We start from the raw sequence: 16,506 nt of genomic DNA on the forward strand, positions 1-16,506 counted from the left end.
AGTCCATCTCCTCCACTGAAGTTCCAAAACTTCCTGACTGCTGGAGTTTGCAGCAATACAGAAACTTCAAGAAGTATGATGGACTGGCAGTATCCAACAAAAAGTTAGGTTGTGAGTACTGTGCAAAATCCATGTTCTCATTAGAGAAAGGTATTCATGATTCTAGAGAGTGGAAAAATTTCCAAATTGAGGCTGCAGGGACAACTAAGGAGAATCAGCAATCCTCTCTCAGAAAAAAATTGAAGGAAATTTTCAATCAAAAGTACACCTGATTTGTAGAATTTAATAGCTTTCTGCTCTGATGGTGCCAACATTATGCTTCGGAGAAAATCTGGAGTCAGCACCAGAATAGCTCAAGACTTCCCAAACATCATAATCTGGCATTGCTTGAACCACTGCCTCCAACTTGTGCTGGATGATGCGATAAAAGAAATAAAACAAGTTAACCACTTCAATATATTCCTTGATAAGGTACACACCATGTTCCAGAAATCCTGAAAGAGCAAGAATGACCTTTTCAAATCTCTGAACAACTGGGCTTTGAAATTGTGAAGATTGGCGGAGTTTGGGGACCAAGATGGGCTACCTGTAGTTTAAGGTCAACCATAGCTGTGTGGCATGCTTATCGAGCACTACATCAGTTTTTTCTGGGCAATGAAAGATTCCCAGGCATGGCTTCCCATTTTGAAAATTTAAATGGTTTGAAGGATTTAGCCCTTGTGATCGATATTTTAAATGAGATTTCTTTTCTGTCAAAAGCCCTGCAGGGAAGAAACACAGATATCATCAAGGCCAAGAAATTAGTATTGCGATCAATTAAAGCATTTAAAATGCTTAGACAGGGAAAGGGCCTATATGAAAAAAAGGTTGACGCCCTTTCTCGTGAAAACCTTTTGGCAAGCATCATCACCGATTTGAAGAAAAGGCTGATGGATTGCGACCAACTAAAAACAGTTAGCCATTTGCCAAATGCAAACAAATTACATCGATCACGTATTTGGAGCCGGATTACTGGAACATTGAAGATTTAGTGGGCAGAAGCAGAGGCAGCATTGATTGAATTTGGTGAAATTTTTAATTATGAAATTGATTTGAATGGCTACAGAGATTTTTTGGAAACTGTGAAAGACATACAAAATTCCTGAGAGTATCAAAAAAGTTAAGAGTGTCAGGCCTGTAGTTATGTTTCTTTTAGGATCTTTGGCCTGCCACACTTTTTATTAATTTCCTATGCTGTTTCATTAGTGTAGTAGTTGGGAGGGGGGAATAGAAAGGAGTAGGATTGTGGAATGTATTATTGTCATTCTTTTATAGAAGCCAAGGTCATCTTTTGTCTCCGCACCTCGACACCTGACCGGAAGCAGAGGGGTGTAGATGCCAGCGTGGAAGATGATGATTGGAACATGTGGGTTTGTGGGTGTGGGGATACATCATGAACTTTCAACTGGGTGGAATTCCAGGAAGAACATTAGAGTTGGAATTCCATAGACGTGCTAACTTGCCTGCATGAATAAATTGGACCTTTAAGGATAACTTTGCCTTGGACAATGATTTAATTCTGCATGGTATTTAGAACGCCTGACATATAGTCACGACAATTGCTGTTAGTTCAGCAGAGGGGGAAAGGGGGTTCTCAAAAATGAACCTCATACGTTCAGAGCAAAAAACCCGCCTAATTGTTCCAAACATAAGTAATCTTATGATGATAAGCGTTGTTGGCATGCCTGTTGAGAGATGGGACCCAATTCCTTCAGTGAAAAAGTGGCTCAGAGCACAACATCACATGACTGATGATCCATGAGTAAAGACCAAGAAAAGTGCAACTGAGGAGTCTGGAAGCTTAAGAACAATCTGGAAATATCTTCAACCACAAAACCAATAACACAAGTAAGTACTTGAGTCTATCTCTTTTCATTGCGTTATTCTTATGTAAGGTGTAAGTGCATGCAATTAAAGTCTTCCTTTCTGTGTTTCTTTGTGCAGGCCATTCATTGGAGCAAGGGTGGTCAGTGATGTAGAAGACCGGCAAGGTCAGTCATCTTTCCTATGTAAGTAGCTGTTTTATTGCTTTGTGTGCTGGTTACATCCTTAATGTGGTAGTGCATGCAATTAAAGTCTTCCTTTCTGTGTCTCTTTGTGCAGGCCATTCATTGGAACAAGGGTGGTCAGTGATGAAGAAGACCGGCAAGGACAGTCATCTTTCCTATGCGAGTAGCTGTTTTATTGCTTTGTGTGCTGGTTACAGTCTTAATGTGGCGGTGCATGCAATTAAAGTCTTCCTTTCTGTGTCTCTTTTGTGCAGGCCATTCATTGGAGCAAGGGTGGTCAGTGATGTAGAAGACCGGCAAGGTCAGTCATCTTTCCTATGTAAGTAGCTGTTTTATTGCTTTGTGTGCTGGTTACATCCTTAATGTAGTAGTGCATGCAATTAAAGTCTTCCTTTCTGTATCTCTTTGTGCAGGTTTCAGGAAAGCCTCCGGAGGGTGAAAATCAGCTGAAAATGAAGGCCGAAGTCAGCTGGCCAGCGCGTGCATGCGCGCTGGAACTGACAGGGCAACGCCTTGCATGCCCTAACAAATGGCTCTGCATGCCACCTGTGGCACGCGTGCCATAGGTTCACCAACACGGATATATAGTATAGTATGAGCCACAGTGGCGCAGTGGTTAGAGTGCAGTACTGCAGCCAACTTCTGCTGACTGCCGGCCACCTGCAATTTGGCAGTTCAGATCTTACCAGGCTCAAGGTTGACTCAGCCTTCCATCCTTCTGAGGTGGGTAAAATGAGGACCCAAATTGTGGGGGGCAATATGCTGACTCTGTAAACTGCTTAGAGAGGACTGTAAAGTGGTATATAAGTCTAAGTGCTATTGCTATTTTTCCAATAATAATTAAAAGAAGCAGCAAAGACCACAGAAATTACTTGGAACTATTCTATGCATAATCTTTACAAGTTTACTTTTAGCCTTCCCAAAGCTTGTATCCTTTATATACAATATGCTGGGACTTTTAGGTTTCAGGTATCTAGAGCTCACCAGATTGGGAAAAGTTATTTTATAATCTGCATATTTTATGCTTTAAAAGTATGCTTTAAAAACAATTTTGGCAGTCCTTCTGAACAGCTGTAGACAGAGTATAAATTTTAGCGATTTTAATACTTTATAATTTATCTATAACTAAGGTTCCCCCACCCAATATTAAACTTAGACTCAGTTCACATAATTATGCCTATCCCATTAAAATGTTCTATATATGTCAAGTGTAACATGCTAGCTTCCTAAAACAAATGCACTGACCAACTCCTAAAAGTCTACGTCACTAGGTTTTGCCTTTCTCCGCAGGACAATACCCCTCACCTACTGATAGGTCTTCGCAGGGAGTTACATTTCTTTTGGAATAGACAAACTCCAATCCCATAATCTCTAATTTATGGGATATGAAATCTAAGTATCTGGAAATTTAATCAACGTAAAAAAAAAACCACCATGTTTAGGCGACCATAATACAGTAGCTACTTGCCACGCTGATCCAATCATGCTCCATTTACAGCGACAGCAATTTCCAACACATTCATGTATGTCCCTCGGCGCATTGTATATTGGGAAATGTAGTTTCCGATGAAATCCTGAACTACTAGTCGCACTGCGCATCTGCAAGATTTCGTGATAACATTCCCCTACAGGAACTGTTCTGTGATTTGTGGGAAATGGTGGTGTCCTAGCAACTAGGCTATCTAGCAGCTACTGACGATTCCAATGACCCCGTATAAAGAAACGGCCGGGCAGGAACGAAAGAGAGTCGGTCCAGCCGCTGCTCGGAGTTTGAGAAAGGAAGAGAAGCGGCCTTTCGAATTGCTAGCGCCGCTTTCAGCGCCTTTCCCCAAGGTTTCAGTTTTGACAGAAGCTCAGCAACTTCTGTCCCTAGTTCCTCTTGGTCGTGCTATCCAACTGTCGCCTTGAAGCTGCCCCGAGTTTTTAGAATAGTAGCCTGGTAAAAAGTGAGGAGGCGAGATCCCTTTGCAACCCACACCTCATCCGCCGAAGGATGCTTGAGTCTATTCGAGTCACTGGTGAGTAACAATGCCTCACGCCTTTGTTTCCTTTATAGTAGGATTTCTGATAAAACGGGGATTGGGGGGAGAGGGGGTAGGAGATGAGAGAGAGAGAGAGAGAGAGAGAGAGAGAGAGAGAGAGACCACTTGACCCATTGATTTAAAATAGGTCCTTTTAAAATAGATCGTTTGTGTAGCAATGTGTCATTTCTGAGAATTTAAATCCATCAGGGAGCAATTAGATCAGTCCCATGAATTCTGTTGAGTAGAGTAATATGGGCTTGACAATTGAACATAATATAAGTCTGTATGTAGACTTAATATGTCTGTATGTTTAAAAAAAGGACATAATTTCTTCCGAACTGGGAATTGTTTTTTCACATAAAATACCTAATGGAATAAATATGTGCTTAAGTAAATTGAAAATTATTATTTTCAAGATTAGTGTGGTTTTTGGGTGGGATGGGGTGGGGTGATATAGAACATTATTACAGAGATAGCATTACAATAGTCTGACAGTTTGGTCTGTCTCTCTTCCTCCCTCCCTTCTCCCCCCCCTCTCTCTCACATACACACACACACAAATCTAGATAATTAAACAAATATCGATCTGTCTATACAGAAAAAAAGAGGGAATCCTTTTCTCTCTGCATAGGCAGAAAATCTCTGGGATCTACTATGGAGAAAAATTCGTGGAAAGATTTTTTTTTCCTCCTTGTACAAACAGGTAAATTAGTAGCCATGCTCTATATGGTTGTTATTGTTTGCAACCATGTTAGGTCTATCAGTTCTGAGCTACATATATCCAGGCTACAAGATACCATCACAATATTGTATATCTGTTTGCTGTCATCTAATGCCTGCCTGGATGTTTGTACCTTTTTTGTTCAGAGAAAAACATTTCATTTGCTGCCAGATTGCTTTATTTTCTCTTGTGTACAGAGGCAGGATTTCTGCATAGGATAGGATTTCAAGAGATGAAATTTTGTGGAGTTCTCAGCTCATTCCTGTATTAAATTACTCTGCTTTAGGAAGCCTCTTTGAACAGGTTGCATGAGTTGCAAGAACACTCTGTCTCCATCTCCCTCTCAGGGCCAGGCGTGCCAAATAATTTAACAACCGGATCTCAGTTGGGGACTCCTGTTCTAGATGGACTGGCCTGCAGATTTCCTTTGGTCTTGTTATGAATATCTCTTAATTTCATTCTTCCCATTTTGGTTTTACCAGTATCTCACCAAGAGTTCTTATTCCCATCAGTGTTGCTTTCAGGATCACTGAATCTACTGAGTTTGTCTACCTCATCAGAGTGTGACAATCACAAACCAAGGAAAACATGAAATTTCAGAGTTGAAATGAGGTATAAATTGGATGCTATTAGAAAATTAGTAGATGTACTAAACTGAAATAAACAACTTTAACAGAGGTGGTTAAATTATATGATACCCGGCATGAGACTATAAAAGGGAATGTAATTGTAATGATAGCAGAAAGGAAATAATGAAGTGTGTTTTACAGTGTTGGCTGTAACTATTAAAATTAGTGTGTACCTATGGAATATCGATTTTAGTGTAAGCAATTGATATTCACTGAATGGTATGGTAAATGGAATGGAATGGTATGGTAAGATAAATTGCATTAGATGCTAGGTGCATAATCCAATATTGATGTAGTACAGCTAACAGGTGATTAGTATGCAAAAGTAGGAGAAAAGATGGAACTTGGAATTATTGTGATTAAGAAAATACAATAATGGTGGAGACGATTAAACTTTGGTGTGGATATTTTTTTTGTTCATTGCTCACACCTGCTTCAAATATCATAAACATACTCAATCTTTGGTTCTCACTGTATGGACAGCATCTTAATCAAAAACATTACACATCAGGAAGCAGAATATAAAAAAATACACTCAGTTGGCAGATCCCTTTCGAGTAAGGATTGTGCAATAGATCTTAGGTTGATGTTAAATACAAGTGAAACTCAAAAAATTAGAATATCATGCAAAAGTTCATTTATTTCAGTAATGCAACTTAAAAGGTGAAACTAATATATGGCATAGACTCATTACATGCAAAGCAAGATAGTTCAAACTGATTTGTCATAATTGTGATGATTATGGCTTACAGCTCATGAAAACCCCAAATCCACAATCTCAGAAAATTAGAATATTGTGAAAAGGTGCAATATTCTAGGCTCAGTGTCCCACTCTAATCAGCTAATTAAACCATAACATCTGCAAAGAGTTCCTGAGCCTTTAAATGGTCTCTCAGTCTGGTTCAAAAAGAATCACAATCATGGGAAAGACTGCTGACCTGACAATTATGCAGAAAACCATCATTGACACCCTCCATAAGGAGGGAAAGCCTCAACAGGTAATTGCAAAAAAAGTTGGATGTTCCCAAAGTGCTATATCAAACCACATTAATAGAAAATTATGTGGAAGAAAAAGGTGCACAAGCAGCAGGGATGACTGCAGCCTGGAGAGGATTGTCAGGAAAAGGCCATTCAAAAGTGTTGGGGACTTTCACAAGGAGTGGACTGAGGCTGGAGTCAGTGCATCAAGAGCTACCACACACAGACAGATCCTGGACATGGGCTTCAAATGTTGTATTCCTCTTGTCAAGCTGCTCCTGAACAACAAACAACGTCAGAAGCATTCTTACCTGGGTTAAAGAAAAACAGACCTGGTCTGTTGCTCAGTGGTCCAAAGTCCTCTTTTCTGATGAGAGCAACATTTGCATCTCATTTGGAAACCAAGGACCCAGAGTATGGAGGAAGACTGGAGAGGGACAGACTGCAAGATGCTTGAAGTCCAGTGTGAAGTTTCCACAGTCTATGTTGATTTGGGGAGCCATGTCATCTGCTGGTGTTGGTCCACTGTGCTTCAGTCCAGGGTCAACGCAGCCATCTACCAGGAGATTTTGGAGCACTTCATGCTTCCTTCCGCAGACGAGCTTTATGGGGATGCTGACTTCATTTTCCAGTAGGATTTGGCACCTGCCCACACTGCCAAAAGCACCAAAACCTGGTTCAATGACTGTGGGATTACTGTGCTTGATTGACCAGCAAACTCGCCTGACCTGAACCCCATAGAGAATCTATGGGGCATTGCCAAGAGAAAGATGAGAGACATGAGACCGAACTATGCAGAAGAGCTGAAGGCCGCTATTGAAAGCATCCTGGTCTTCCATAACACCTCAGCAGTGCCACAGGCTGATAGCTTCCATGCCACGCCGCATTGAGGCAGTAATTGCTGCAAAAGGGGCCCAAACCAAGTATTGAGTACATATGCATGCTTATACTTTTCATAGGTCCGATATTGTTCTATGTACATTCCTTGTTTTATTGATTGCATGTAATATTCTAATTTTCTGAGATTGTGGATTTTGGGGTTTTCATGAGCTGTAAGCCATAATCATCACAATTATGACAAATCATGGCTTGAACTATCTCGCTTTGCATGTAATGAGTCTATCTCATATATTAGTTTCACCTTTTAAGTTGCATTACTGAAATAAATGAACTTTTCCACATATTCTAATTTTTCAACTTTCACCTGTATATGGCTTAAACTTCTCCTGTGCGCTGCTTGGAGAGTCCAAGCGTGGGTTAACACAGCCAGTGCCCAAGGACTGAGTTGATTTTTCCCCTGGTCACGCCTCCTTTGCCTCCTTAGGTTCAGTTTTAAAAACTCAGTCCGCCCGATAGGACTAGTTTTGGGGAGCTCTCAGTCATTGGATAGATAGGCTGGGCTGTCCAGGAAAATATTAGTAGACAAAATTAGTTTAGAATTTATTAGGATTTTTCCCTTTTATTTTATTTTTGTTTTTGTTTTATTACCATTTGAATTTTAACCTTTATTTTTAACTATTTGCATTGCTTGCAGTCTTCTGAGGTGACAATTGGGTTCCACCAGCTGCATTTAGTCCGTAGAGGGTTGGACGGCTGAGACCGCTGGTCTGGCGATGACTGGCGAGCGTGGAGGCGGCTGCGGCTTTTCCGCGCGTCTCCGGCCGCTCCAAAGGAAGGAGTTAGTCAGATCCCTTCCTGAGCGGCGTCTCTGCACGATCTGGAGGGTGTGCCGGCCATTTTGAAAGCGACACGTTGGCGTGCTTTCTAGTGGCCGCCAATTGGGTGTTGGCTGCTTCCCGGGCTTCTCTAAGTGTGCAAAAAACCACGGCGGCCATCTTTTTTGCTCGTTTTGGCCATCAAAAGCAGCAATTCATCGCGCCTCTCCGCCTCTCTGCAGATTGCCGCCAAGGGTTGTGAGGGCTTGTCCGGGCCGCCAGCAAGCCTAAATCTGCCCTCTCAGCGACCCTCACCCCGGGGGAGGTGGCAGGGAGTGTCCTGGTGCCCACAACCAGCCTCCAGCTTCAGCTCGATCTGCGGACGCTTTGGAGCCATCTGGCCAGTGTCCAGTGCCCTGCCTGCAGCTGCCTCATCTTCTACCCAGACCAACACCTCTGATTATGGCAGATGAAGGTTTGGAGCAGTGGGAGGAGTTGGCAGGACCGTCTGCAAAGCGCAGCAGGCCAGATCCCTCGGGCCAAGGGAGAAAGGGGGCTAAGGGCACGGGGTGAAGGCTCCCCATAGCTCTTCTGGGAGCAGGGCCCCCAAACACTACGGGGAAAAGGGACAGGATACTCCAGAAGAGAGACCTGTTAAATCCCAGGTCCCTCTGCCTCCTCAGGCCTGTGAGGCTGGATCGGACTCTCTTCCACCCAGACATGAGAGAGAGGAATCTCTCTAATCAGGGCGATCAATCCCCTTCCTTCTGTGATAGAGATTCGTTGTCTGGTTCTCCTGCAGCCTCCCTGAATTACCCAGATTCTCCCAGCTCTTCTGTGGGAGGGGGATTGGAACCATTCCATAGTTGCTTCCACGCAGAAGGCTCCAGATCCCATGTTAGGGGTGAGAGAGGCCATCCCTCTTCCAGCTCTAGGCCTATAGAGGATAAGGGTCCAGCTCTGTCAGCTGAAATGAAGGAGGTCATCGCTCAGGCTATTTCCCAGGGAGTGGTCGAGGCCATGCGTCAAAAGGAAGGGAGAGGCAGCAAGGCCTCTAAAACTAATCTCCCTCCCGCGGAGGGTAGAGGCCGCAACCTCGATTCCCCGGGCACCTCTGTCACCACAGAGGTATCTGTCTGGGAAGAGGAAGCTGCTGATGAGTTTGAACTTTCGGAGGATGAGGACTTGCCTCCCGATAAGCCAGCTTTCATGGGCTTGTTCAGGCCCTCCTTGTTTAAGGCCATCTTACACAAGGCCAGGGCTTCAACGGAGCTCGGAACAAATCCTAAAGATAAGGTCATTCCCTCTACTTCTCAGGACCTCAAGGTAGGGCTATTTAGTGAAACCACCCTGGACCCAGAGCTCATTCCGGTCCCTGATTTATTCATGGACATGGTTCAGCGTCAATGGGCGCAACCGGGTACCTTGGCCAACCCCAGTGGTGCGGACAAGACATTATACCCTCTGGAACCGAAGCTAGAGGATGTGCTAAAAATGCCCGAGGTGGATGCTCTGGTGGTCTCACTGACCTCCAACTCAACTCTTCCAGCTGATCTCTTAGAGGGGTTGAAGGCAGAGGATAAGAGGTCGGAAAAGGCATGTCACAAAATGCATCAGGAGGCCACCTGGGCAATTAAGGCATTCACCTCTGCCTCGTTTTTTATGAGGGCCTCCCTGCTCTGACTGCGCCAGCTGAGATCTAAGCCTCTTTCGGAGGCATCTCGTTGGCGGCACGATCTCAACAAGATCATTACGGCTGTAGAATACTCAGCAGATGCCTCCCTGAATGCAGCAAAGTTCGCATTCAGGGCGCTGGCTTCCAACGTGACTTCACGCCGCTTGCTGTGGCTTCGACACTGGCAGGCGGACATGAAGGCCAAATGGAAACTGGCCTCAGCTCCATTCAAAGGGGGCTTTCTCTTTGGGGACTCCTTAGAGAAATTCCTGATTGAGATGAAGGATAAACGGAAAATCCTTCCGTCTACCTTTAAGAAAAATGAGAAGAAGGGCTCTGGTTCCTTCAGGAAACAGATTTTTCAGGCGCAAGACAATGCCCAGGCTCCCAACTCTTCTTATCCCTATCAGAGGTCTTACAACCTGTCTAATGACAGGACACAGGACCGGACCAACTTTACCCCCAGGGGCAGACAGCATAACCAGGGTTCCTTTCGAAAACCCTTTCGAGGGGATTCCCACAACCGGCAGTTCAGACACGGCAAATGACCGCCAGAGTGCCCCTCCCATCGGGGGCCGTCTGCATCTCTATGCAGACCGCTGGGAGGGAATCACCACGGACTCATGGATCCTAAACACCATCAGGAGGGGGCTGACACTAGAATTTCTATCCTTTCCGCCACGAACATTTGTTCATTGCCTCCTGGCCAAGAACCCTGTAAAAAGATCGCTCATGCAGGCAGAAATCGACCATCTTCTGCAAATAAACGCCATAGAGCCAGTTACCTCGGAGCAGGAAGGGAAGGGATTCTACTCCATTCTCTTCTGGTCCCCAAGAACTCAGGGGGGTGGAGGGCCATACTAGATCTGAAGCGCCTGAATCAACATCTGGCCTACAAGCGCTTCAAGATGCAGTCCCTCTAATCCATCCTAGGTTGCATAAGGCGAGGCAACCTGCTCACTTCCATCGATCTCAAAGAGGCGTATCTGCATGTGCCCATCCATCCGGCCCACAGGAAGTTTCTACGGCTGTGCTACAACGGGAAGCACTATCAATACAGGGCCCTGCCATTTGGACTATCGTCCACCCCCAGAACCTTTACCAAGCTTCTTGCAGCTGTAGCGGCTCATCTGCGTTCTCATCCCATCCGTCTGGAATGTTACCTAGACGACATCATCATTCACTCGACGAACCATCTACAGGCAGTGAGAGATGTACAGATCACCATTCGCACCCTGCAGGAGCACAGCTTCTCTGTAAACGTGAAAAAAAGCCACCTAGACCCAGCGACACGTATACAACACCTGGGTACCATAATGGACTCTGTCTCATGCCAGGTGTTCCTGTCTCCAGACAGGCTATGGAATCTCAGGGGCAAGATTCGATAGTGCCGCCGGGCCTCCTCCTTGCCGATCGTCCAGCTCTCCCAACTGCTGGGCGTCATGATATCCTGCCTCAACGTGGTTCCCTGGGCCCGTCTTCACTCCAGGTGCAGATGGCGAAGGCAAGCAATTCTCCCAGGAAGGTTCGGCTTCCACCCAAGATGTCCCGTTCCCTGAGATGGTGGCAGTCAAAAGCGGTGGAGAAGGGCTGTCTGTTCAAGGAGCCTGACAGGATCATAGTGACGACGGACGCCAGCCTCTACGGTTGGGGCGCGCATTGCCAGGGGCAATTAGCACAGGGCAGGTGGTCGTGCAAGGAGGCAGACCGGAACATCAATTGGCTGGAGCTAAGAGCAGCCTGACTCGCCCTGAGGAGATTCTCGCACCAACGGGTGGGTCGCTACATTCTGCTGCTCATGGACAATATAGCTATGAAGGCCCACGTGAACTGGCAGAGTGGCTCCCACTCCAGACGACTCATGGCAGAGGCGGAAGCCCTGGGCCGTTGGGCGGAGATCCACTTAGCGTCATTGAGAGCAGATCACATATCTGGCTCCAACAATGTGAGCGCGGATTGGTTGAGCCACCAGATGATCAACAACTCAGAGTGGAGGCTGCATCCAAACTTGTTCAACCAGATTGTGAGGAGGTTCGGGCTTCCGCAGGTCGACCTGTTTGCTACGGCGACCAACACTCAACTCCCACGATTTTTCTCTCATTACCAATCAGCACAGGTGGAGGGGACGGATGCTCTAAGGGCCAGGTGGCCTCCAGGACTCCTGTACGTGTTTCCGCCCCTTCCACTCATTCCGTAGGTGATCAATAAACTCCTGGCAGAAAGGGCGGGACTCATCCTGGTAGCTTCGCATTGGCCCAGGCAGTCCTGGTTTGCGGAGCTGGTTGATCTCTCCGTGGAGAGGCCGTGGAGAATTCCTCAGGAGAAGGTGGCTTTGAGCCAGGAGGCCATCAGTCATTCAGAGCCCCAGTTGCTCCAACTTGCCCCAATGAATGACCTACAAAAAGAAGATATAAAAAGGTAAATGTATTATTTTATGCCCTTACTATTTAAATAAGAATAAAATAAGTACACAAAACAATAAAACAGCTACTTACAGAAGGAAGATAACTGTCCTTGCCTGTCTTCAATACAACTCTTCAATACAAATGACCTCTTCAAGTGCATGCACTACATTAGGATGAAACAAGCACACAAAACAATAGAGAAGGAAGATGACTGTCCTTTTGTGTGTCTTCAACATCACCGAATGACCACTTTGCTCCAATTAATGACCTGCAGAGAGGAGAGACACAAAAATGCACTCTTCAATTGCATGCACTACATTAGGATGGCACAAGCACACAAAACAATAAAACAGCTACTTATAGAGGAAAGATGATTTTCCTGGCGGTCTTCAACACCCCAAACTGACCGCCTTGCTCCAATGAATAGCCTGCACAAAGAAGAAAGGAAGACTTTAATTGCATGCCCTTACACCATATATAAGAATAACACAATGAAAGAGATAGACTCAAGTACTTGTGTTATTGGTTTTGTGGTTGAAGATGTTTTCACATTGTTCTTTCATTTCTGGCCTCCTCAGTTGCACTTCTCTTGCTCTTCACTCATGGATCATCAGTCGTGTGATGGTGTGATCTGAGCCACTTTTTGACTGCAGGAATTGGGTCCCATCTTTTAACAGGCATGCCAACAAAGCTTATTGTCATTAGATTGCTAATGTTTGGAACAGTTAGGCAGCTCCTTTGTTCTGAATATACGCGAACCCCTTTTCCGCCCCTGCTGAACTAACAGCAATTTTCCTGACAATATGTCTAGCTTTTTTGATAGTATCAGGAATTGTGTAAATCTTGGGATCTTTTAATACGTTTTCCAAAAAATCTCTGTAGTCATTCAAATCAATTTCGTAATTAAACATTTCACCAAATTCAATCAATCCTTCCTCTGCTTCTCCCATGGAATGACTACATCTTCAGTGTTCTAGTAATCTGGCTCCAAATATGTGAGAAATTGTAATTTGTTTACATGTGGCAATTGGCTACCTGTTTTTAGATGTTCGCAATCCATCAGCCTTTTCTTCAAATTGGTGGTGATGCTTTCCAAACAATTTTCACAAGGAAGTGCAACAAATCGTTGATTTGGAATTAATTTTATTTTTTGGAAGGTTTCTGAAGCTATCATTCCGTCAATCTTTTTTTCATATGGGCCCTTTCCCCGTCTAAGCATTTGAAACGCTTTTATTGATTGCAATAGCAATTTTTCAACCTTGATGATGTCTGTGTTTCTCCCCTGCAGGGCATTTGACAGAAGAGAAATCTCATTTAGAATATCAATCATGAGGGCCAACTCAGTCAAAAAAATTAAGTTTTCAAAACGGGCAGTCGGGCCTGGGGATTTTTCATTGCCCAGAAAAAACTGATATAACGCTGGGTAAGCACGCCACACAGCTATGGTTGACCTTAAACTACAGGCAGCTCATCTTGGTCCGAAAACTCTGCCAATCTTCACAATTTCAATGCCCAGTTGTTCAGAGATTTGGAAAAGTTCTGCCTGTCTCTTGCAGGATTTGTGGAAAGTAGTGTTTATCTTGTCAAGGAATATTTTGAAGTGATTACGTTTTTTGATGTCTTTTATGGAGTCATCCAGCGCAGGTTGGAGGTGATGGTTCAAGCAGTGCCAGCTTACAATGTTTGGGAACTCTTTAGCTATTCTCCTGTGCGCTGCTTGGAGAATCCAAGCATGGGTTCAACTTCATTTTGTCCACCCAGTGACTGAGTTAATTTTAGAGTCTTTTTAGCCATGCCCCTCCACTTGACCTTCAGTTTATCAACTCAGCCCATCAGCATGACTTTTGACTCTCTCTTCAGTCTCTGAGCAGAGAAATTGAATTTAAATCAATATTTGGATCTCCATTATTATCTAGTAGCAGCAGCACAGAAAGGACTATTGTTTGGAATTTGACTGCTGTCAAATGGCCTTTTGAGGCTTGCCAGCAGTGAGGGCTTGCTTCAGGCCTCGCACGAACTGAGCTGTCAAACAGCAGTGACAAACCTCCGCTTCGCAAAAGCCAGTTCAGTGCGAGGTTTGTCTTCTCAGCTGGGCACCGCAGTGGCTAGAAAATCGGGTAGAGATCTGGACTGGGTGAGCTTCAGCTGCAGCCTCAGCAGGGGTTCCTGGCTGTGCTTCTCAAGAGACTGTCGGTTGAGAGAAGAGCAGCTGCCATTTTAGACATTAGGTTTGCCTATTAGAAGCAGCAACAGCTCTGAGAAGACTTCCTTTTTGTCTAAAGACCCCGGTCTACCAGTTCCGAGGTCTCCAACGAGGCTGCCTGAGTGCTCTTCACAACCCAGCCTCAGGCCATTCCTGTCCGAGTATTCAGTCATAACCCCTTGAGGCTGTGGCAGAGTCCTGTTCACAAAATTAACAATACAACTCTGGTTCTGAGGTGGTAAGTGGGCCGCTCGCAGTTGCACACTCACCTGCCTTTAAGAATGGCTGACTTGGGTCACGAGGAGAAAGAACCCTGTCCAGGCCCATCCTCCATCTTGCAGCCTGCTCCATAGAGGAAAGTGGTGCCAGCCAAGGGCTCTAACAAGTGAGGCAGGTCCAAGTCATCCTCTCATAAGTCATCTACTTCTGATAGAGATGCCAGTAGACGAATGAAGGCCTTGGAGAAACAATTTGCAAAGGCACAAAAAGCTCTGAGGACTAATCCATCTTATCCAAGGCAGGCTGATCTCACTCAGGCCAGTGATGAGGCACCACATTGTCTTCCAGATAATATTTCAATCTCCCAAGATTTGCAGGCAGCTTGCTTTGAAGGGGACTTTGCACCCTTCAAGTGCCTGCCCATGACTGCTGAGGAGTACCTGGGCAGGAGGAGGCCATAGCCGAGTCTAGGCCCACCTCAGCATGTTTTTCTGTAGAACTGCAGGAATTTATTTTCCAGGCCATAATGCAGACCATATAGTTTGCCTTTCAGCGTGGAGCCACCTTCAATAAGCAGGGAACTCGGGCCCCAGTTCATCAGGGCCATCCTCCCCCCATTCAGATTCCTCTCTCCCCCAAGCCATCAGTGCGCAGTAATGACTCACAAGCAGCTGAAGAGGTGGCCATTGAGCAGATCCTCTCTGATCATGAGGATATGACCCCTGACAAACCTGCCTTCACTGGTCTCTTCAAGCCTGCTCTTTTAAGTCTCTTCTTCACAAGACCAAGGCGTTCACTAGTACAGAGATGGCCAGTACCTTGGCTGATTCAGCCAAGGAACAACCGGCCAAGAAGGCCAAGAACTTGTTCTCTGAATCGCTGGCTGAGAATGAGGAGGTTCCTGTCCCTCAGCTCTTCCTTGATGATGTCCAACGCCAGTGGTCTCAGCCTGGATCTATCCCAGCCCCAGTGGCTGTGACAAATGATTATATTTGATTGCTCCTGAGATGGAGAATCTCTTGCAGTGGCCTAAGATAGATACACCTGTGGTTGCTCTTACGTCTTCTACTCTCATTCCCTTCGATCTCTTGGAGTGGCTGAAGGTGGAGGACAAGAGAGCAGAGTCTTGTTTCAAAAAGGTTCATCAGGCCGTGGCCTGGGCTATCAGGACACTCCAAATGACAATCAAGAAGAATTTTATAGAAAATTACACATGAAAATAATTGAATTGGACTATGTTAATATTTGTATGATGGTAGACTTTAATGGAATAGTAGATGAGAAATTGGACTATTAAACACAGAAAATAATAAAGCAAAGTAGAAAGACTCTTCCAAAATCCTTTTTCAAAATGATAGATGAAATAGACTTAAAAGATGTATGGAGAGAAGGAAACACAAAAAATAGACAATGCACTTTTTATTCAAATAGACCAGTGGTTCTCAACCTTCCTAATGCCACGACCCTTTAATACAGTTCCTCATGTGGTGACCCCCAACCATAAAATTATTTTCATTGCTACTATGTAACACCGGGAGCCACAAAACCTGGGTGGGTGTGGCCAACTCAACATCACTCCCACTCAGTCACATGGCATCCCCCCCCAGACATGCCTACCAAGGTTTCATGGCTCAGTGTTTTGTGTGGGAATAGGGTCTCTCTCCCCCTCCCTCTCATTTCTGTTTTTCACTATTTTTCCTCTCCCTTTCTCTTCTTCTATCTTTTCTTCCTTCCCTTTCCCTCTTTCCTTTTCTTTCTTTTTCATTGAATACGATAGCAAATCCAAAAAGTTATTAATTGTAGGAAATTGCTTCTCTGTAATCTTTTTATAGTGACCTCTAAGTTGATAGAAGCTGGCAAGATTGTACTAACAGCAATAGGATATATATTTTGATTTCTTTTGAGTTTGACAATATAATACGTTATTCAAAATTATAAATAATCTTATT

At 44.7% G+C, this 16,506-nt stretch overlaps 1 protein-coding gene across 2 annotated transcripts in view; it reads left to right on the top strand.

Moving 5' to 3' along the window:
- The first annotated feature begins 3,686 nt into the window (after positions 1-3,686).
- MATCAP2 (microtubule associated tyrosine carboxypeptidase 2) overlaps positions 3,687-16,506 on the top strand; it is a 55,424-nt gene continuing 42,604 nt past the window's right edge. For both annotated transcript variants that reach the window (XR_014173562.1, XM_081932603.1), the window contains exon 1: positions 3,687-4,066. Coding sequence is in view for 1 of the 2 variants with exons in the window: in XM_081932603.1 (XP_081788729.1) it covers positions 4,042-4,066 (25 nt within the window). In the remaining variant the exon portion in view is untranslated. The remainder of the gene's footprint in view (positions 4,067-16,506) is intronic.

The sequence above is a fragment of the Natrix helvetica genome (genome assembly GCF_964273705.1).
Source record: "Natrix helvetica genome assembly, chromosome: Z".
Taxonomy (NCBI): domain Eukaryota; kingdom Metazoa; phylum Chordata; class Lepidosauria; order Squamata; family Natricidae; genus Natrix; species Natrix helvetica.